The following is a 23043-nucleotide window of genomic DNA, read 5'->3' on the forward strand; positions in this document are numbered from 1 at the left end:
TTAACGGAAATTAGTACGAATTATGACATTGATGAGAAGGCGATCTTTCAATTTTCTTTTTCATTTACAACTCCAACACAAACTGTCAGTCCTTGATGGTGATGATTAAACTTGCAATCAATAAAAAACAGGTCCTTTTATTAACCCCAACACTAAACCTAAGTCCTGGGTCTGGTGTGATGCTTGAGAAATATTGGGCTTTTTATTAACTCCGATACTGAACATTATTTCCTGGGTGCTGATCACTAACCCAAAATCGAGTGCTCGAAAAAAAAAAAAGAAGTTTTTTATTAACCTGAAGACTAACTATAAAGCTCGAAATGTGATCGAGAAAAAAACGTCCTTTTTCATAACCCGAGACCCCGTCAGTAACCTGAAATCTAGTCAGTAACCCTAAGTCCAAGATAGTGGCCGAAAAAAAACAAAAACAATAAACATGGCCTTCATAAACACAAACACAAACTCTAAATTCTGAGTTAAGTCTATGATGATGTCTGGGAAAAAGGACAGGGACTTTATTAACTCCAACACTAACCTTGCTCTGGATGGCAGTCAACAGAAACAGATTAAACATTAAACCCAACAATAAGTCTAGGTAGCAATCCACATAAATATAAAACAAGTAATACCTAGTGTGGTATTAGTCCTGATCAGGCTATACTGGCTTCCCTCAAAGGAGGAAGTTTACAGGGAATATCAAATTCACAAACGATCCTCAGCTGTAGTATACAATGCTTAACATTCCCAAATGATCACCCATCTGGTACTGGCCAGACTCCACATCATTTAACTTTCTGATCTAACGAGAGCCAGTGTATCAATGCAATTATCCACATGAAACTGGCAATAAGTTCAAATCCAAGTTGGCAGTTGAAAAAAACTTGCATTTTATTAACCCTCAGCAGTAAGTGGTGATGCTCCACTAAATCATGGGTGACACTCACTAACCCTGGATTATGTTCAAAGAAGCTCTTTATTCACACAAAAACTAACCTTAAATCCTAGGTGTCAGTTAGCAACTCTAATTCCAAGGTTGTAGTTGAAAAATAACAGGCCCTCATCCTAAGTTTTTAGTGGTGATCCGGAGTGGTTGTCATCCAAAAAAAAAAAAAAAAAAAAAAAAAAAATAGTGCTTATGCATTATAATCAGATATCTGAAAAATGTATTTTAAATAAAAAACACTATTACATAATTGTGGTGTTCTCTCCGTCTCTCTCTAAAAAAAAACTACTTTCAGTCATCTGCACAGATATCCGGCACACACATCTAGTCCTAACTATTTCGTACCAAAGCTTGCATACACAATTAGGAATCACACTTCCTTGACACTCCTTCTGGCATCTGACATTCGTCTTTTTATACAGTTTATATTTTGCCACATTTGCATGGCTCACATGATTTATTCCTCAGTCTTCATGTATATTTTGATGCTCTGTCTGTTGCCATGTTTCTTTTTTGCCTCCCAGTTGGTAAGTCTGGCTTCTTTTCTTTTTCACATTTTTACAGTATGTAGAAATATATATATATATATATATATATATATATATATATATATATATATATATGTCATGTCGAAATTAGTAACAATTCTAAAAATTACAAAAAAATTATCAAGTAGAAAAACAATTACAAGAAAAATTAAATAATTTATTGAATAATGCAGTTTTTACAGTTCAGTTTCATACAGCCAATTTCGTATAACAAATTGACTTATCCCCCTTGTTTTCACTTCATTCCCACTATTAAAAATTAGAAAATGTCAGATTGATAATAACAATCGCTTTTTTTTTTTGTAAAAAATATTTCTTGCAGATCTTCTGCTCTATCATTTTTTTATAACTTTTGTAATTTTTACTAATTTGGACATGACATATAATTACATACTAGTGTTTTTAATTAAAATGCATTAAGATATTATTTTTAGATATCCAATCTATAAGCACCCAAAAATTCATTAAATGTAACATTAATTCTAATTCTGGGTAGCAATCAGTAATTTTAGGGTGACAGGCGAAAAACAACAAGATTTTTTATTAATTGTAACACCAACTTTAAGCCCTGCTTAAAGCTTAGTAACACTAAGTCTGAAGTGTGAAGGTCAACAAAAAAACAAACAATTTTTTAACGCAGCACAAATATAAAGTCCTCATTGGGCAGCAATTTTTTACTTTTTCAATATTTTCTACATTTCTACAACTGATTTAATGTATTTTGCAATACTGAATCAGGAAATGGCATCCGTTTCTCTTCATCATGTCAGTTTTTTGTACTAAGTTGATTTAAAAAAAAAATCAGATCTTGTGATAAAATTGATTACATTTTTGTGATATTACCAGCTGCTTTTTGTCCACATATATCATACTAAAAATGTTTTTAAGAGAAAAACATTGTTGCCAACAACATGTATTGATTACTTAATAGAAACATCGATTAGTAGATATATAACCTCTACAAACTAACCATGTAACATTAACTAACCACGCGGGGTTGCAGAAATACCTGGATTAGGACCCAGGCATGGAGCAAACCCTCTCGGTGCTGATGGACCCAGATCATCTGTCTAGAAGGAAAAATCTGAAACTAAACCTAAGAGGAGGGAGGCCTCTCCAGTCTTGGACGACAATTTTCCAAGAGTTGGTGACTCAGACAAATTACCGGTTTGCAAACCTAAACTGCTTAAGGAGTAGATAGGCTCTGTCTATCGCCCAGCTTCCATATTCCTTTTTTGCCTATTAGCCAGACACAGAGGTACTATCACAGGGATTCGGCAGAAACACTCAATGGTAGATCTTGTTTCTTGACTAGGGCAATGAACGCCGTTTTTCCCACTCCCAACACATCCCACCCTTCTAAACTGGGCACTTTGGAATGCTTGAGGGCCACATATGCCAGTGCAATTAGATTGAGTTGACCTTCGTCTGAAGAGTTGAGGGTACCGGATTGACAGTTCCTGGCTGTTGTTTCCGACTGGTAGTACAGATGCCCTAACTCTTTGGTAGTGCTTAGAGCGGCTGCTCCATCAACAGTTGTATAATATCAGGATGTTTGTAGTGCCATGTCACGCATGGAAAGGAAGCCTGCACTCATTTCCGGTGAGTTTTCCTGAGGTCACAATCCTAGTTGATGAAACGTCAGCTAATTGTCTACTCGTGTTGCATGTCTGGTATTCTACATAACCACTTGTTCAGCACCTCCTTACCTAGACTGAAACTCTTTAAAAATATGACCGTACAATAAAAAAAAAATTATGCTAAAACCAGACTTAGGTTAAAACAAAATCACTCCTCCCTTGAGGCTTGCATTTATGAACATCTATGGGCTTAGAACGAATTTAGATGATGTTGAAGCATTTCTCCTAACAAACACCTCAGACATCTTAGCACTAAGTTAGACTAACCTCCATCCCCTCTAATTACTTTAACATGACTGGATATCTCCCACTCTGCTATAAGGACTCTGACAGACATATGCACAGACTTGGAATCTATATTCGTAATATCCTCCCCCTGACTAGAGAAACAAACCTAGAATCGGACGATTAGCTACTTTTATTTTCTCTACCACTCTCCCTCGACCCAGGACTGCACCATAATAAACAAAGTCTCTGACAGCATAGATACAGCACTCTCCCTCGACACTAGTGCACAAGTACATGTATTTGGTGACTTCAATATCCACCACAGAAACTGGCTTGGATTCTCTACTTACACACACATAGCTGGTAGCACAACACATAGTTTCTCTATATCTCACTCCCTATCACAGATGATTATATTTCCAACCCGTTTCCCAGACCAGCAAGAAAAACACGCTTCACTTCTAGATCTGTTTCTGATCACAGTTCCCAATAATTGTATAACGAATGCGCACAGCCCATTTGGGAATGCTGATCATGCAGTGATAATGGTCGAAATCGCCTTAAACTCTAGAGCCAAAACTGAAGAGCCATTGTTCAAAACGAGATATTATAAAAAGGCTGACTGGGAAGCCATCAGGGATCTCATCAGAGATGCCCCATGGGGAAATATCTTTTCTCCTCCTGCTGAACTGTGCGCAAATGAGACCACTAAATGGTTCAAAATGGCAATTGAAGCACATATTCCCACACAGAAATTTTATAGCAAGCCACACTCTCCCAAATGGTTTACTTCTACTTGCGCAAATACCATTGCGCAAAGGCAGCATGCGTATCGTGGATTTAACCGACATATGTCCAGTTCAAACAGACAGAAATATATAGAAGCTAGAAGTAACTGTAAGAAGGAAATAGTGACAGCTAAGAGAGAATTTACTGAAACCACCAAAAAACGCATCGAAGCACAGAAATTAGGAACCCACGACTTCTGGAAAATCTACAATAGTGTAGTAAATAATGGGCAATCAACAATTCCCCCACTAACCAACAATCATGTAGTTGTTTGCTCAGCAACCGAGAAGGCTAACATGCTTGCCAGACGGTTTGCCTCAAACCCCACACTGGACCCTGCTAACCACCCCCTCCCTGACTTTCCTTTGCAGACAGACACCATGCTAGACAATTTGAAAATCACCCAATCTCAGGTGCATGCTATCATAAAAACCTTGACACTTCAAAAGCATGTGGACCTGATCTCGTCCCAGCTGTGCTATTAAAAAAATGCTCCGCCGAAGTAGCTCCAGTTCTCTCCAAACTTTACAACAAATGCCTTAATGAATCTTGCTTTCTGGACTGCTGGAAAACTGCTTCTATGGTACCAGTTTTACAGAATTCTGGCAAAAGAGCTGACCCAGTAAACTATCATCCCATTAGCCTCCTCCCACTTTTCGCCAAAATATTTGAGTCCATAATTAATCAAGTTCTAGTCCATCACCTTACAGATGCTAAACTTCTGACTGACCAACAATATGGATTTAGACAAGCCCGTTCCACAGCAGATATCCTAACTGTAATCTTTAAATGTATATATCATTCACTGGACAAAGCAGGAGAGGGTAGAACGGTAGCTCTAGATATATCTAAGGCTTTTGACAAGGTATGGCATGAAGGTCTTCTCAGGAAAATCAGATCATATAGTATCACTGGACGAATATTAGACATAATTAAATCCTTCTTAGACAAGAGAAAAATCCAGGTTGTCCTCGATGGTCGTACATCTAAACAATATGATATAAATGTGGGAGTACCTCAGTGGTCTATCCTTGGACCTTTATTATTCCTAACCCTGACAAATTGCCTCTGAGATGGGTATATATGCTGATGACACCACACTCTATAACAGGCACAACAGGAAAACAAATGAACATATATCTAAGGAAATGTCAGAAACACTAGAGGATGACCTCCAATCTGTAGTGGAATGGGGACAAAAATGGATGGTCACATTCAATGCTGCCAAGACTAAACTTGTTTCCTTCAATAAATACCAGAAACCTTCTTTACCTCCAATAGCGATGGCCAAATATTCATTATCTCGGCCTAACGTTCACTGGAAATATGAGTTGGAATGATTACATTGAGAGCATTGCCAGAATCGCTGTGAAGAAGGTAGGCTTTCTCTACCATGCTAGAAAGCTACTAATGCCCAAAAGTATCCTGTACCTCTATAAGGCCACCATTCGCCCATGTATGGAGTATTGTTATCATATTTGGGATTGTGCATCTGCTACTAGTCTCTCGCTCCTAGACAAGGTCCAAAAGAGAGTCTCCAACCTGATAGGTCCTGAACTGTCATCTAAGCTTCAGCCTCTGTCCCACCAACGAAATGTTGCATCCCTCTGCCTGTTCTACAAGTATTTTAAGTGTGAATGCTCTGACGAACTGCAAGCACTTGTGCCCCATGATGTAAATACCTTCGACGAACCCAAGCAGCTTAATCCCACCCCTACACAGTGATGATCCCTAGATGTAGGATAGCTTTCTACTCCAGTAGTTTCTTCCCCAGAACTGCTAGACTTTTGAATTCCATTCTGGCTCCCTGCTTCCCCAACTGTACTGACATGCAGAAGTTTAAGTGTAACGTGAACCAACATCTTACTGCCTAACTCCCTACATAGGTACCCCAGTAGCTTTTTTTTTTTTTTTTTTTTTTTACATAGGCATCACCACATTATCAAGGCCAAGAGGCCACTCAAGGATAAGGGTTAAAGAGTGTACAGTAATCATTAGTAATGAAAATTTGGTAAATTTGATAACTTATATGGAACGGCTCATCAAGAACTTATTTACGTTAGACTTGAACACAACCATATTGTAGCCAGCCGGAAAGCAGGAAAACGGAAGACAATTCCACAGGCGTGCAGTTCTAAGAAAGAAACTTTGTTCATGGAATCTACGTTTAGATTTAGGCACAGATAAAGAGTGGGGGGAATTATTGATAGTGTTTACAGCTAGACGAGTGTTTCTTGTGAAAGTTTGGTGAGGGGGGACCATAGATTGAAGCTCAGTCGAACACTTTCTATGAAAATAACGATACATCAGAGACAAACTCGCAACATCTCTTCTGTGATAGCTTATATCCCTGATAGTAGCCCCCTACACCAAAATGGCAATCTGCCTTGTTTGGGATTAAAACGTAATTAAAAAAAAAAAAAGAAAAAGAAAAGGAGATTACTGTAAAATGAAAGGTGGGCATTGATAAAGGTAAGTCCATGCAAATCGCAGGTTGCTTCACTATTGTTCAAACTTCAGGGCTTGAACTTTTATTTCTTCAAACTCCTGGAATGCTTAGCAGCAGGGAGTTCTCTCTTCAGATTCTAACAGTAGTCAGCCATCATGACTGCATTCAAGCAACCCTGGTACCTGGTCTCCATCTCTTTCAGGTCCTGATAGAATCTCTCACCCTCCTCGTCACTCATTTAATTCAGGCTCTCAGAAAACTGGTCTATATGTGAAAATAGGTAGCTCATGTTGCAGGCCAGATTTCTAAAAGCAGTCAGCATGTTGTTGACAAGTTCTGCATAGTTTCTGGCCTTTTTGTTGCGCAGAAAGTTTTTCACTACCAGAACAAATGTCTTCTATGCTTCCAGTTCCACTTTGTTTATTGAGGATCGTCAAAGATTCCAACTTTCAACTTCTCCATGGTCAATCCTGAAAAAGCCTGGCACAAGTAGGTGAAGCAATTACCATCCTTATCTGGAGCCTTGGTAAACTGCTTGATTAAGCCAAGCTTGATGTGTAGTGGTAGGAAGAGTATTTTGTTTCTGTCAACCAAAGGGTTGTTGATGATATTCCTTTATTTGTAAGGCACTAATTCCTCCTAAACAAGCCAGCCCCTCTTTGTGTAATACTGAGTATTGCGCTGCACTAATTTTTGGAAGATTTTGAGGTTTTATGACTTCAAACTGATCTCTTTGTGACATAATCTCCTAGAACTATCGAGCATGAATACTTCTTGTTATTAAAATAATCATGTCAATCAAAAAAATTATTCAACATGGCATTTTATACCCACTAACTTCTTCTAAAATGCTCCACACGTGCATACATGTGAACAAAAACATAAAAAATGACATCTGGCCATAGCTCCAAAACTTGATCTAATTAAGCAAAAACAATTTGATTTTTGGGTTAAGTGCATCAAATCATCCTAAATCAGCTGAAAAACCAGACAACAAATTTGTTGTTGACCAATGTTATCCTCATAAACCCTAATCCAGGATGGCAATCGAGAAAAATGAGTGCTTTATTAACCCCAACAATAACCCTAAGTTCTTAATGGCTGTCAGTAATCCTAAGTCTGAGGTCATGGTTAAAAATAAACTGGCCTTTTATTAATCCTCTAACTCTAATTCTTGGGTGGTGTGCAGTAAACTTAATTCCAAGGTGGCACTCAAGAAAAAACAAGTTATTTATTAACACAAAAAATTAACCCTAAATCGTAGAGGATGCTCATTAAACCCAAGTTTGAGGTACTAGTGTTTAAAAACCAACCTCTTAATTAAACGCGACTATTACTAATCCTAAAAAAAGTTCTTTATTAATCCCAAAACTAACCCTAAGTCTTGGTTGGTAGTTGGTAACCTTAATTCTGAGGCGACAGTCAAGAAAAAGCAGATCATTTATTAATTCAAAAACTAACCCTAAGTCTTTGTTGGTAATCACTAACCTTTAATCTCAGGCAGCAGTCGATAAAAAAAATATTAACTCCAACACTAACCCTAAGTCTTAAGTGACGGTCTTAAATGCTTATTTTCGTATAAAAATAGGCTACTTGAATCATTAAAAAAAAAAAATGGTTTTGTAAAATTTGTATAACAGCCATTTTCTATGCACTCACATTTATTTATTTTTTTTTTGGGGGGGGGGGGGTTGATATCATATATGTTCGCTGAATATTTGTAACACTATTGCTAAATGACTAGGATTTTAAAACCACCGTAAAGGAGGAGGGGGATGGGTTGTAAACTAGAGTTACGTCCCTTGACCTCAGCTCTCTGATTCGCGGTCTGCCATGTCAGCTTGTTGGACGGACGCCGACGGCCGCTATGTCTTTTGTTGAGTTGAACAATTTTGACGTCCTTCAATATTTTAAGATGAAAAGAGTAAAGAATGAACAGATCCAGATGCAAATGAATAATTACTTGAAACGACGACAATATCCGGTAAGTCGCCTTTCACCAAATTTCAATCTCTACAATTCATACTAACTGTCGTAGCAGCAGCAGGAGCAAATGTCTTTATTCAAAAAGAATGAAAAGATATAGCGATTGTTTCCTTTTTTTTTTTCCTTCTACGAAGGCCCAGCGGTGATATAATATACTGACAATTCCTTCAATTTTCAAACTTTTAAATAGTTTCCTTGTTATTTTTCTTATTCGTTTTAAATGCAAACAATTCTGTAGTCGAAGCTGTTAGTTTATTCATAAATTTTAAATCAGAAACATAAATTATATTAAAAAATATTAGATGACAAAATATGTGTTTATTTACTTATTTTGTATAGGCATATTTAGTTTCGTTTTATCTCGTATACACATATAATATTATAAACTTTACAATAAAAAATAAAATTTAATTCAAACATTGATTCGTATCACCTTTGTAAAGTTTGACATAGAAGTAGTTATATTAGATTTTATCATTTACGTCCATCCATCCTTGAAATAAACAACAGTAAACGTTTTCGTTGAAGTCTTATATTTTTTAGGTGTGCCTATGTTTATTTATCTTTTATTTATTTATTTTTTTGCGTAATCCGTCTTTCTTTAATATTTATTTAATATATTTTTTAAATAAAAATTATAATTTAAAATAAGATTCTATAAATTTAATCTACCTTTTTTTTTTTTTTCAGGATGTTTTGTAAATAATTAGTGCCCCCAAAACAAAACAACAAAAAAAGACCCAATTATGTTGTGTTATTTATTTTCGTACTTATTCAATGTTTTGTTCCGAATAAATAAATGAATTGTTTATTTCTAGCCAGATGATTTTTTTCATATAAAACGCTTGAAATTTAATTTATTAAAAACAATTTTGTTAAAAAAGATGAACTATTAGAGCAATTAAATCTCGTGTTGGCGCCGAAGAAATGTTTTCCTTCCGAACCTCGTGCATCAATGGGATTATTTACTCGAACTCATATCGAGAAAAAAAAGAAGCTTTTTGTTGTCTTAAAAATAAATCGTTTTAAAAAGTTGCATATATATATATATATATATATATATATATATATATATATATATATATTTGTTAAAATCAAGTTCCGCTTTCCTTTATATATATGTATATATTCTTCATCTGATGATTGTGCTTCATGATGAATGCCCTGGAAAAGTCACTTCTGGTTAATATTTACCTGTATTAAAATTTTCTGTTATTCTGAAGAAGAAAAAAAAGAACCCAGCCAAGTTCGTTTGCATAGTTTTCCATGGTATTTACCGTGAGGGGGCGGAAATTGATTTTTAACCATTTATTATTATTTATTATTATTTTTTTATTATTATGCACTTTTGTTACCGTGCTGAAATAATAACGTCATTATTTAGAAAGCCATTCGTAACATGGAGAGGACAGGGTGGCTTGTAATTATTCAGTACTTTCACCTAATAATTTAATAAAAAAGATATCGTAAAACTTGAATTTAACTTGAAAATATTAAAAAATAAAAAAAAAATAGCACGATAACAAAAGTGCATAAGCATCTTTTTTTCTTAAGTAATGTTGAATTATGAGTATACTGAAGGATTTTCCAGATAATAAAACGAATCCACACACACAAAATAAATGACTTTCTTCAGCAAATTGGCTTTGCATTAACCCTGCGTTAGTCATCTGAGTGTTCCAAACATGGTTGGTCCCACGGGATGTTTATACACCCCTATACAAAAATGTTTATAGTGTTATTATTTTGTAAAATATAGTTATCCTGCTGGTTCAGAATATATCTACTGTCCCTGCTGAACAGTTTGAATCACTTGTATCTTGTTGATATTAATATAAAATAATGCAATAAAATAAATGATAAAACTAAGGGAAAAATAAGATATTACATTAGCTAAGCTCATAGTTGCAAGACTGAAAGAGTAATAAATTGTGAATGAAAACTTATGATAAAGAAAATACCAAAACATTAATTTTATATGAAATATTACAGAGTAGCCTAGTGATACATAGTATGCGCATCTATCTACAATTTTCATTCCCACTTGAAAAATATATAAATCATAAAATCCTATCTATGTTAGTGAGCTCGGATCACTGAGTCAGGAGAGTACTGGAAGGAAGGAAAAGAAATAAGTTGCCAACTAGGAATTATGAGCACTTAAACAAAATTGAGGTGACAAAACACCTCATAGGACTAATGCACGCTTAAGAGCAAAGCGTTGTATCTTTTCTGACACTACATTTCAACTTTTTTATCGTCCATTAGTGAAGGAGAAATCTGTCTAGATCAACGCATTTTTATTTTTGTGCCAATCCAGAATGACTTGTTTTTTTGTGGATGAATTTTCCTCCCATTAAAAACAACCTTGCGTTTCACTCTGCCATTGAGGAGAGGCAAATAATGTATAGAAAATCACATAGGAGGTAAACCCTAAATGACACGAAATTCGCAACACTAAGACACTCACCTTGAATGGATTTCTTGATTCTGTCCATTGCAGAGGGCTGAAAAGGTGTGAAAGTGCCAATTGACCGTACAACTAAGAAAGTAGATGCAATAGCAAAGAAGGATGACAAACACAGATAATCGGTTAAAGATGAAGTGTTTTATTTTTACTAAGAAAAAAAAAAAGGTAAACTGTACAACAATGGATCAGCGAGAGCGAGAACAGGTGTCTGGCAAGGTTGAGTTTCATGGGTTCCTGAGGTAGGATAATGTGCCTCAGATCGATCTGAGTTATAAACAGGGTCTGATGGTGAAACGGGTAGCAGGCCATCAGTGGACACTGGAACTGGTAGTTGGAGCTGTAGGAGTGAGCTGGGGCTGCAGGGTGTGAGCTGAGAACACTGGTCGCTAGAAGCTGTAAGAGTAAGCTGGAGTGAGAGTTGCTGGAGGAGTGAGCTGGAGTTACTGGGAGCTGCAGGAGTAAGTTAGGGCAGCTGGAGGCTCCTGGGTTCAATCGACTTGGTGTGTCAAAGTCACTGTTAGAGAGGTTCCTTGCTCCCTGCCATCCTGAGGATATTGTTGTGAAAGTCACTTGTTTCATGGAAAGCTTTTCATGCTACAGTCGACTAGCTTGATACACAAATGAATGGCTATAATTTATTTTACACCATGTTACTTACAGTCAAAAATCTCCTCAGTATTTATTTTGTCAGCAAAAAGCAGCTTCAGGACCAAACAACTGATTATTATTTAAACCCTGTTTTAGTAAAAATAAATAATATATTAAAAACTAAGTTATAGCAAGTTTCATGATACATGTGAAATGCTAAAATAAAAACTAGCCAGAAAATTTTCAGTTTTTTTTTTTTTTTTTTTTTTTTTTTCAAAGTCTTCAGTGTTTTACATGTATTATGAAACAAAACAAAAAAAGAGATGAAAAATGTACAACAAATAAATGTTACCAAAGGCAAAATGTGTTATTCTTCTACCTATCTGGATAAGTTTTGTTGTGTTTTAACATATTTTAAAGCATTTTTTGGTTCAAAACAAACCACATGTCCATTCTTTTCAGTAAGAACAGAAAATAATCATCACTGCCTTGATAATTGCTCAAAAATCAGTAATTAAACAAAATATATTTTTGTATGGTTGGTGACATTGGCATGTTTCTTTCTATCAGTATTTTGTTTAATTTTTTACTGATTATCAAAATATTTTACTCTCTAAAATTTAAAACAAATGTAAAGTTAAAAAATTCTTAATTTTTTTTAATAAAATATTTTCATCTTGAACATAATTTCAAAAGCATTTTCTATGTTAATGCTTCTTAAAGTGTTTTTGCCAATTTTCTCTCGATCCATTATTATATAACAAACTTTGTGTGTGAGTTCCTATGGACTCCTAAACGACTGGGCCAATTTAAGAAATTTCATACAAACGTACTTTGCCTGACAGTGTTCTTAGGTTTGTATGGGAATGTTTTCAATAAGTATCGATAATCAATAATTGAAAGAAAGAACAGGCGATCTTGACTAAAGTTAACGCCTTATACAGCCTAACATTACAAGTGCATTTGGTAAGTTTTATTATTGCACAAGTAGAAAGGCTCTGCATATAAAATCAATAATAGGTTATTTGATATGACAGGAGTGCGTTCAAAATGAATATTTAGATCACAATTGAACCATGGCACTTGACAGTTGCATTTTAAATTTTAATTCAAGCCATTATATAAAAATAATTTTATAAAATTAACAGTAGATTCTCTACAGTGCAATGTAGACTACAATATATTGTGGACTGTCGATGACAATAAAATATGGGAGTGTGAGACATTCGCTGATCCTCATTCAATCCCGGGCAATGTTGTGTTCCCCTGCTAGTATATATTATTTATTTATTTTTTTACATAGGCATCACCACTTATCAAGGCCCAGAGACCACTCGAGGATAAGTGTTAAAAGTGTACAGTAGTCAATTGGACAATATAGTAATCGTTAGTAATGGAAATTTGGTAAATTTTTTTAACTTAATTGGAACGGCTCATCAAGAACTTGTTTACGTTGGACTTGAAGACAATCAGATCGTAGTCAGCTGGAAAGCAGGAAAACGGAAGACAATATATATAGATATATCTCTTACAATCCATTTGAAAATATTTATTTTTCCCTGTTTATTTTCACTTTTATTTTTAATCTAAAATTAAGTTTTCATAGTAGATCCTATTTACTTACCTCTCCATGAGGCCAGAGTTAGACGCAAGTTCTGTTTTTAATGTGGGAGAAATTCCTTGTGGATGCTTTTGAAAGGCAAAGGCTAAGGAAGTAAACCTTGACAAAAATTTGGTTTGAAGTCCCAATAGTCAGTGAAGATGGTGAAGTACTGCAACATCTTTCCAGCAGCTGTGCTGGCTCTAACCATATTGTCTTGCTTTTCCGTTGGACTTTGTCTCCTATGTCGAGAGAGGAACCCTGATAACTAGGCAAACTTAGGTCTCCTTATCATCTGTGCAGGCCTGCATCTGACGAGGCAATTTCAGCTTTGATTATATAGCCACATCAGATGCTGTACTGTATCAAATGCCGTAAGCCATTGTCTCACGACAATACGGAAGGTCGCCATCATCACATCAGATTTTCATTAAATTTGATCCATCGTCATTAGACACCAATTAAGCAAGATTATTTGAATTTCAATTCTTTTTAAGACACCTTAAGCTTTAAAATTTTAGACATTTTCAAAATCATACTATTAATTATTATCATAATTCAGGGCTCTACGGACAAATTTATCTAGTTGACCTTTGACAACTAAATATTTTCGTTTACTAGCCAAATAGAAAAGTTACTAGCCAAACCCACATGATTTTTAGAATATGACATCCTCGTCCTATGACGAGTATGTACATCATAAAGATTTTTTTGTATTTTTTTTTAATAAGTGTAATTCTAATTATACACCAAATTTTATGTTGATACTTGAACGTATAAACATTCAAATTTCGTCAGATGTTTTTTTTAAACAGCCTTTGTTAAAAAAAAAAGTATATGTTAAACCTTTTATTGTTTAAATAATTTGACTTTCCTCATTTTATTTAAAAAAAAAAGTTGAAAAGATATTTTTCACTCAGTAGTGAGCTTTGCAAGATTGTCGGTGAAATAAATACAATCGCCAAAAGATAAGTGTTTCATTATTTCTAGTCGCCATTTTGAAACATCACTCGCAAATGCGACTGTTTCACTCGCAATGTAGAGCTCTAGGGACTGGTATTTTTCTAGTAGATATATAAACAGATACATCAACACTTAAGTACATGCAAATACATAAGTGCACATACATGTGTTTCTATATAAATATATATATATATATATATATATATATATATATTAGTATTACAAGTTTTTTTTTTCTTTTTAACTAATTGTTATTTTAGTTAAAAAGTATAAAAGAAACTGAAAACTGTTTGAATTATGCAAATAGCATCAGTGGTTCGTTTCTGTACGATCCATTTATTTTTACAATTTTTCTTGTGAGACTTGGTACGTTTAGGTAAAATTCTGTGCTCTTTCTGATTATGCATTCAGATTTTATGTATCTCTTTACCTATAAATTAAAATGTGGAAATTTCAGTATTTTTTAAAACTTGCACATTGTATGAGGCTCGTTTCAAAAGTAGTGCTTCCTAGGTTTTACTTTTGGAACAACCCTCGTATAATACAGATTGAGTTTATTATTGAATGTTTTAATATGTCTGTATTTCCTCCATAATATAATGGAAAATTTGTAATCCTAGCACTGCCACACAATAGTGGGATCTCTTCAGTAATTGAATCACTGTCAACTGAATTTATTTTCTGCACTCGACGGATATTTATTATGCCTGTCCTTTTATGTTTTTACTTCATAAGATCTTTTTTAATTATTCAATTGTGCCATTTTTACTATACACCATTACTCATAATAAGAAAGAAAATTTAAATATTTTTATTTAAAATTATCATTTTTACCAAATTACAAGTTTTTTTATTTTACATTTCAATATATTAAGAAGATATGTTAAGTTGATAAAAACAATAATTTAAAGAGTTAATATATAACAGCTATGAAAAGTAGTACTGTAATCTTCCAAATTTTGATCCCGTACAATGCCGTACAAGTTATTCCTGTAAACTTCTTACTCCGCCTCCCTGTTATATTAATCTCTTAAGAAGATGCATAATGTTGATGAAGGAAATAGTCCAAGGAGAGAGCCATCAATTCACTAAGAAATACTCTCATCTTAGAATTTTTAATTGTGGACTACGGCTGTATCCCTTCACCTCCTCCTGGTTAGGTTCCTGACTTTGGCCGTTTCTGGGTTCCAGATGATCACTTGGTATCTGCTTGTAAGAGAGTTGCTGCTCTGGTGATGACTGTAAGTAGTGTTAAAGAGTCTCATTCTGTCAGATTATCACTCACCCTACATTGTCTAATCATGAGAACAATCATCCAGCTGTGGTCATCAGTTGTACCACTGAGGAACAGAGGTCACCTTTTAAGCACAAAAAAAGAAATCACAATTTGACGGTTGTTTTTTTTATGTAAAAAATAATTATTCTGAGTAAAAATTACAATTTATTATACAGTTTGTATAATAAAAACTTCTAAATGCACTTTCTATTTAGTGGTTTTGGTTTGGCGATATCAATCCTAAGTCAAGGGTCAATATCTTAAGGATTTGGATTCTGGTGGGTGAACAGAATGGGAGTCTCTTGGCTGTAAAATGCAGCTTATTATATTGTGTCGAGAATCCAGCAAGGTCATCCAGCACTGTCTGGTCATCTTTAAATGAACTCTGTTACCACAGGAGAGAGGTTCTCACCTCTCACTGTATCATTATTACAGCATTGGTCTCTCTCACCGCTACCTCAGGAGGAGAGAAAGCTCTCCTCTCTCACTGTATTTGATTATTACATCATTTGTCTTTCCCTCTCTCTCTCTCTGAAATGGAAATTATTTCATTTTCATTTTCATTTTTCAATCTACAGGGTTTGCCTTTTCTGACTTTTGCATGGTTAACAGATTTTCTAACTTTTACCTTGACTGGAGTGGCGATCTGCTTTTCATTCTTTTCTTATTTCTTAACTGTTACTTCGACTGGGGGTAAGGTTCCACCCCTCACCCCATATTAGCCTTACTGACTCACTATCACATGAACAACGCACTCTTCAAAAATAGAATTTATTTCACTTTTCATAAAGTCTGGTATGTGTCCGTCCGTCATCACTGTCTACTGACACCAAGTGACCTGCGCATGTCGCAAAGTCAGATAGCTCACCTGTCAACTGAATTTACTATTCACATAATGAGAGAAAATAATTTCTTTCGTTCCTATTCGATTTAGTTTTTCGCTAATTAAATTGCAAGTTTCACATTAACCCTTTATGGATCCCACTATCTCATCACATGCCAAATAGAACAAATGGACCCCATAAATCCCTAATATCTCTACTCCCACCCTTTCATGTCAAAAAAGATAGACCACTTCAGGAGTAATATTGTGTTATGGCTCGCCTGGACAACACCAATACCATTTCTTGTATACAACAATATAAAAAAATCTGTAAAGTTCTTTATTCTGAGCACACCTGCTGTATTGAACACTTTTATCATGAGACATGTCACTTAAAAATAGTCATACTGTATTATTATGGCTCCTGGAAAATACCAAATATTTTTTCTGTGGATTATTTTGAAACCATTAATTTCTCGAGATTTTCAGTATTCAGATTTCTTGCACAAAAGTACATTTATATAGCAAATTTCATTGCTTAATCTTGTGTTTTAACAAAGATATAGCATTTTCACTATAAAAAAATGTGACAAAATGCATATAGCCTTAAAGAGGGGAAAAATATCCAAACATGCAAGGTACAAAAATAGTCATAATTTCCTTATTTTTAATCAGATTTTTTTTTTTTCCTTTTTTAAAGATTGTTTCTCAGATCATCAAGTTTTTTCTATTATACCATTGTGTGTGTGTGTACAGTCAGCACCAACCCTATACAGGGTTTAACCGGCTTCCTCCAAAGGAGGAAGTTTCATGGGAGTATAAAATTCACAAGCGGTCCCCAGTCGCATGTATATCCCCATTAGGGAAGATGACGACGTTAGGTTTTTGCAACTTTTTTGCAGGGAGGTGTCGACGTCCTCCTACATACAGCACCTGGACTTCCCAAATTGGTCACCCATTTTAGTAATGACTAGGCTCAATGTTGCTTAACTTCGGTGATCTGACGGGAACCAGTGTGTCAACGTGATCATGCTGTATATTATACCATTGAGATATTTTAAATCATTTCAATTTTTTGTGTGTATTATTAAACAAAGATGTTAATTAGGAAAGGTGGGGGGAGGGCAAAAAGAACAAATGGAAACGTGTATGAAATCTAGTAAGAAAAAAAAATAGTATTTTAACTGAGATTGAAGTTTGTTATTGCTTGAGTGCGATTTTTGCCAGATGCTTGGCTAAGGATTAAGATTTGAGCCTCAGATTTGTTTGAGATGAGGATTAGAGCATTTCCAATGCACTTGCGGCATGAGAGAGAGGATTCAGTCTTGAGGAGGGTGCCATTTGTAAAGTCAAAATTGTGCGTAAAAGTGTTTCTATGTATGACTAGTGTGCTTCTAGTGTTGCATATTAGCATTATCGGGTATTGCTGAATTATCTGAGCAAGAAGATTATTATTATTATTGCATAGGCTGAATTAGATTTGTTTTAAAGAGAAACCTGCAATTCAAGGACAAAAATGTTTAAATGATGTTTTAGGAATTTAACTTAACTAGATTCTATAAACAAGAACAAGAAGGAATTTTAGATAAACAAATATGCTTCCAGAAAAATAAATATTCATTAACAATAATAATACCTAGATACATGATACAGATGTTGGCTGATCGGATTCTTTGTGGACGTGCAAATGACGTAATCACAAAGAAATAGTTGTAATATATACACGGATGTTAGAAGAGGGAAAAGGGGGTTGGGGAGGGCAGTCAAAGAAATCGTAGAGAAGAAACTCATCACACATGTATACATAATATATATATATATATATACACCCCTACAAGAATATAACATATTCCCGTTTCATGCCATTTCAAAACTCCTCTATATTACTAGCATATTCTGTATTTTCGTGGACATCTGCAATGTTACCTAATGTTCTTCAACAAGTCATATCTTTTTTATTTGTGGGTCAATTAAAAAAGAATTACATTGATGGAAAGAGAATAGAATAAGCATTCCAATGGTGTTCATTTATTTTCCTTTTATTCGTTCAACGTTTTTATGCTCCAAATTAAAAATAAAAAAAGGTAAAAAATGACGAGAGCAAAAAAGGAAACTGTTTTTTCAATGTTTACAGTTCATACGTAATGTTTGGATACTCATTCACGGGATCAAATTTGATTGGATATGGCTGAAATTTTACAGGCTATATAAACATAGAAGCCCATCTCTACTGGACTTTAATTTATATTTTTTACGACCACAGGAAGCAAAGTTACAACCAAGCAAAGTTGACAAAGAATATTTCAAAATTGATAAGATGATTTGATATATATCATCCATTTTCATATAGATAAGAGTTTCAATTATTTTCATGTGTATGTAAATATTTGATAATTATTAATTGTGCGGAAATTTCTTTAAAATGTTATCTTTTATAGAAATTCAAATCCGCTTAATGGGGAAAATGGCTCCCTATGCGCTGAGCTGACTAAAATATTCTTTTAAAAATAAAAACACAGTTTTTCTGCTTTCGTTTTAGTAGACTAGTAATTTTTTATTCTCAGTTTGTCAATTTAAAAAAATAATTTTCAAGTTTTTCAAATTTTATTTGCAAACAATACCGAGCCAAACTATTTACATGTTTTTAACGCTTTTAGTACAATGTACCAAAAGCGTTCAAAAACAAAAAAATGTACAAAGTACATGTGTTTGTGATATCATAATATTTGTAACTTCTTACTTGTACTTCAGGTAGAATTGTTTTTTAGTGGTCAAAAAAAAGCAAAAACAAATATATAACAAATAAAACGTATTTGCGCACTTATGCTACCATGCTGAAATAATTTTATTATTTAGAAACCCATTCTTAATATCGGGAGGGGGGTGTTTTAACTATTCTGTATTTTCACCTAACAATTAAATAGAAAAGGATATCATGAAACTTGAATTTAACTTGAAAATACTATTTGAAAAAATAGCATGGTAACATAAATGCATAAGCACCCAAATAAATATTACCAAAGGCAAGATAAGTTACTCTTCTACCTAGTTGGATAAGTTTTTAGTGTATTTATTAAATATAAAATGTTTATTTCGAAAATTAGTGTCGAGCGTTACACAATCACAAGAAAAATAACCACATGGTATCTTGTGTCTTTGAAATCTCGACAATGACTAAAAAATATACAAAATACTGTTAGAAACCCAACCAATAAATGTCCTCGTGACATTTATTGGGTGGGTTTCTAATTTTGAATAATTTTTTTTATTTTCAACTCATTGTCAAGACCATTTTTTCAAATCTGTAAAACAAAACCGTTTTTTTTTTTTTTTAACTTGAGTATATCTAAATAATAATAATAATTAGGTGGTTTGATAAAGAATTTCATTATGATGCATTTTGTAAATTTTTACCTTGTTTCCACCTTAACATTTTTCTTTAAATGACTACCTGGTAAGGTTTTCGGGTATGCTGAAAACGAATATCGCATTTAAATTTTCTGCAAATAAGTAGCTTTCCGGATATTAAGCAATGTCATTTCTCATGTTATTGCTGGTGGCCATCTTGGTACGCAAGTTTGCGTATAATTTCTCAGGGTTGTGTTTGCACGCTCGCGTGTACCAAGATGGCCACTAATGATAACATAAGAAATGACATTGCTTAATATCTGGAAAAGTACTTATTTGCAGAAAATTTAATTGCGATAATCGTTTTCAGTATACCCTAAAATCTATAAAGGTAATCATTTTGAATGTTATGGTGGAAACAAGGTAAAAAATTACCATTTTATTTCTTTGTTTACATAATTGAATTTTCAATAACACAACAGAATAGAAATGACAAAAATGACCATCAACTGGTGAATATATAATTGTTGCTTATAAGGATTTCTGGTTCTGTGAAAGCTACATCGAGGATTCATGTAGAGTCTGAGTTATGGTTGCATCTGAGAAAATCGGGGTATATTTTGGGCCAGATAGAGAGGATTTATAAAATTGAAAAGTGGACTGGTCCCAAAATGCATAAGTTCTGGTCAACTATGGAAATTTCCATCTTTTACAGAAATCCAAAATCTATATGAAAAATTTTCTTAGATTTATTTCTGAGATTAATTCATATCTACTCAATTTTTTTCTCTTCTTTGAGGAGAGTAGTAAATACCGGCCATGAATGCTCTTTAGGCATTCAATGGCTACACCCCAGATTAAGCTCTCCTTTGGTGGGGAGGCAGGTAAATACCTACTCTCAGTAAAGTTATATTTAAATACCAGTATAATACTTAGTTTTGTTATGGTAAATAGATAGTCTGATTTGACTGCATAATCAGAAAGAGCATACAATTTTACATAAGAGTGCCAAGTTTCATGAGAATAGCTTGAAAAATAAATAAATGGTGGCAAAATTACCAAATTTCTTGAAATATTGAGGTCCGTAATTTAGCCCACTTTTTCTAAAGAAAAATGTCCACCGAAAAGCCTAAATTTTAGCACTTAAAATTCTTATAACTTTTGATGGTATTTGCATCATTCAAACGGTTTTAAGCATCTTTAACATAGCTCTTTTCATGCAGGTTGATAAAATAACAATTATCTAAAAAGAAAAAAATCAACTTGTAATGCTATTATTACATATCCCTGTTTTGATACCCTACTAGTAACTATGATTTTTATTTATTTATTTTTATTTTTTGCCAATATATATTTGCAAAAAATTGTTGTCTAGACAAGTTTGATTAATGATGAAGTTGTCCTTATTTTGTATGTTTTGAAACTAGTCTTTGATTCAACAAGCTATTTTTGTGTTTCTGGCTTCAACAACTTTTGCTAAAATTCTAGATTAAAATGATAAAACACAATATGAAAAGGACAAAATAAACGGAGCAATTTCAACTTAACTTTTGACTCTTATTTTCAAAATAAACCTGTAAACATAGTTTACAAAATTCAATTTTTATAAACAGCCGACACTGCTTCTGACTCATCTTTATTATATTGTCTGTCCCATTCACATGGAAACTACCTGGTCAATCTAGCTGAAATTTTATGATCTTTGTTATAAGGTGCATCAATCTAAATATTATGGTATCTGTTCGATGCACAATTAGGGATAATGCATTTGCATATAAAGCTTTACAAGGCAATGATTCGTCCCCACTTGGAATACAGATCCCTAGAGTTCACCATAGTTGGCAAGGTATTCTTTTAAGAGTCTACAGTGTCATCAAAAATATACTACATATTCCCTGCCACAACCTTGTTCCCTCTGAAGTATATGATCTGTTTCTATTAGATCTGCTATCTACTTGCCAGAATGTAACAATTGCTTTTGTTGCCTACAGATTATTTCATGGTTCTTGCCCCACTCCAATCCTTAAGTACTGCCCTGTGCTGCAGCTGACCAGATCAAACCTGCAACAATATATATTCACATTAGACCCTTTGCATAATTCCATCTGTGTTTGCTCAAAGATGTACTGGCGATCTCCTTTCACATTCTTGAACGTGCTGCCTCAGAATTGTGTGAATAAACATGTATCACTATCACATTTTCGGAGTATTGTATTGTCTAACTAATTTTTATGCATTCCCTAATTAGCTTAGTAGCCTCTGTCTATTGCTAATGGTTTTATGACCATGACCATGGCTAAATAAAGGAGAAAAAAAAAGGATTAGTCAATACCACATTTACTCTAGAAGTTTTGCATAAAGCACCTAGTCTAAGTTAACAGGCTATAACTTTTACCCATTTTTAACTGTTAAAAAGTCTAGTCAGTAATAATAATAGGAAAAATGAATTAAGTATAAAAGTTAAAATAATACATAGATGTTTTATAATGAAATTGAAAGTGGATTAAATGAAGGATTTGTGCTGAAATTTTTAATTGAAATGATAGTTATTATTAAATAATGCCAGTAATAGTAATAATAAAAAAAATCAGGAACTGTAAAATCTCTATCTATCTATCTATCTATCTATCTATCTATCTATCTATCTATCTATATATATATATATATATATGACCTTGTCTGTCTGAGAAATGATCTCTACCAAACTATTGTCAATTTTTGGTCTACAAACTTAGGGAATTCTGATCTGTGGAACAAATTTGACTTTTTCCAGTAAAAATATTTGAACAAATTTGATTGTTCCAGTAAAAATAGCTGGTAAGAGATCAAAATTGATAAAATTAAAACTTGGCTGGCGTAACTTGATTTAAAGTGCTTCTCTACGCATTTGCAAAAATATATTTATACATTAGCTTTAGTGGTCTAGATAATAACAAATAAAACTGGAGAACTACATGTTTTGGTTTTAATTCTAGCTGATGGTACTAAAGTCATATTCTTTTTTACTTTTGAAATTATTACTATATATATCGAGTGCAATAGAATATTGGCTCTATAATAATAAATATGAAATCTGCATGAATTAAAATATATTTAAGCATTTTTTACGGCTGTGTCACACCAAGTAGCCACTACTTATTGGGTACAATATAATAATGTATATTCGGGGTTTCAGTGTGTGTACGTGTCATGTTTACTAATGTTGATAGTGGCGCTTCATTATCTGAACCCTTGTTATCTTTGTGATCTATTTGAGTTCATTTCGTGATCGGTTAAATGTCTTATGCGGATGTGTGTGTGTATCATACACATATTCGACATACCTTTTTTCAACTGCGTTGTTGGTCTTGTGGTCTACCTGGAATTCATTGGTTCTTGGAGGGAAGCTGGAG

General features: G+C 33.9%; 1 protein-coding gene and 1 pseudogene across 1 annotated transcript in view; one reads left to right on the forward strand and one right to left on the reverse strand.

Annotated features, from left to right (window-relative positions):
* Nucleotides 1-8371: 8371 nt before the first annotated feature.
* Nucleotides 8372-23043, forward strand: part of LOC145243958 (TAF5-like RNA polymerase II p300/CBP-associated factor-associated factor 65 kDa subunit 5L) — a 70981-nt gene continuing 56309 nt past the window's right edge. The window contains exon 1 of the mRNA XM_080107085.1: nt 8372-8581. Coding sequence (XP_079963211.1) covers nt 8465-8581 — 117 coding nt within the window. The 5' untranslated portion in view covers nt 8372-8464. The remainder of the gene's footprint in view (nt 8582-23043) is intronic.
* On the reverse strand, nt 17225-17343 carry LOC145244008 (5S ribosomal RNA; annotated as a pseudogene).

This window comes from Euprymna scolopes, chromosome 22 (assembly GCF_053919585.1).
Source record: "Euprymna scolopes isolate OS-2025 chromosome 22, ASM5391958v1, whole genome shotgun sequence".
NCBI lineage: Eukaryota > Metazoa > Mollusca > Cephalopoda > Sepiida > Sepiolidae > Euprymna > Euprymna scolopes.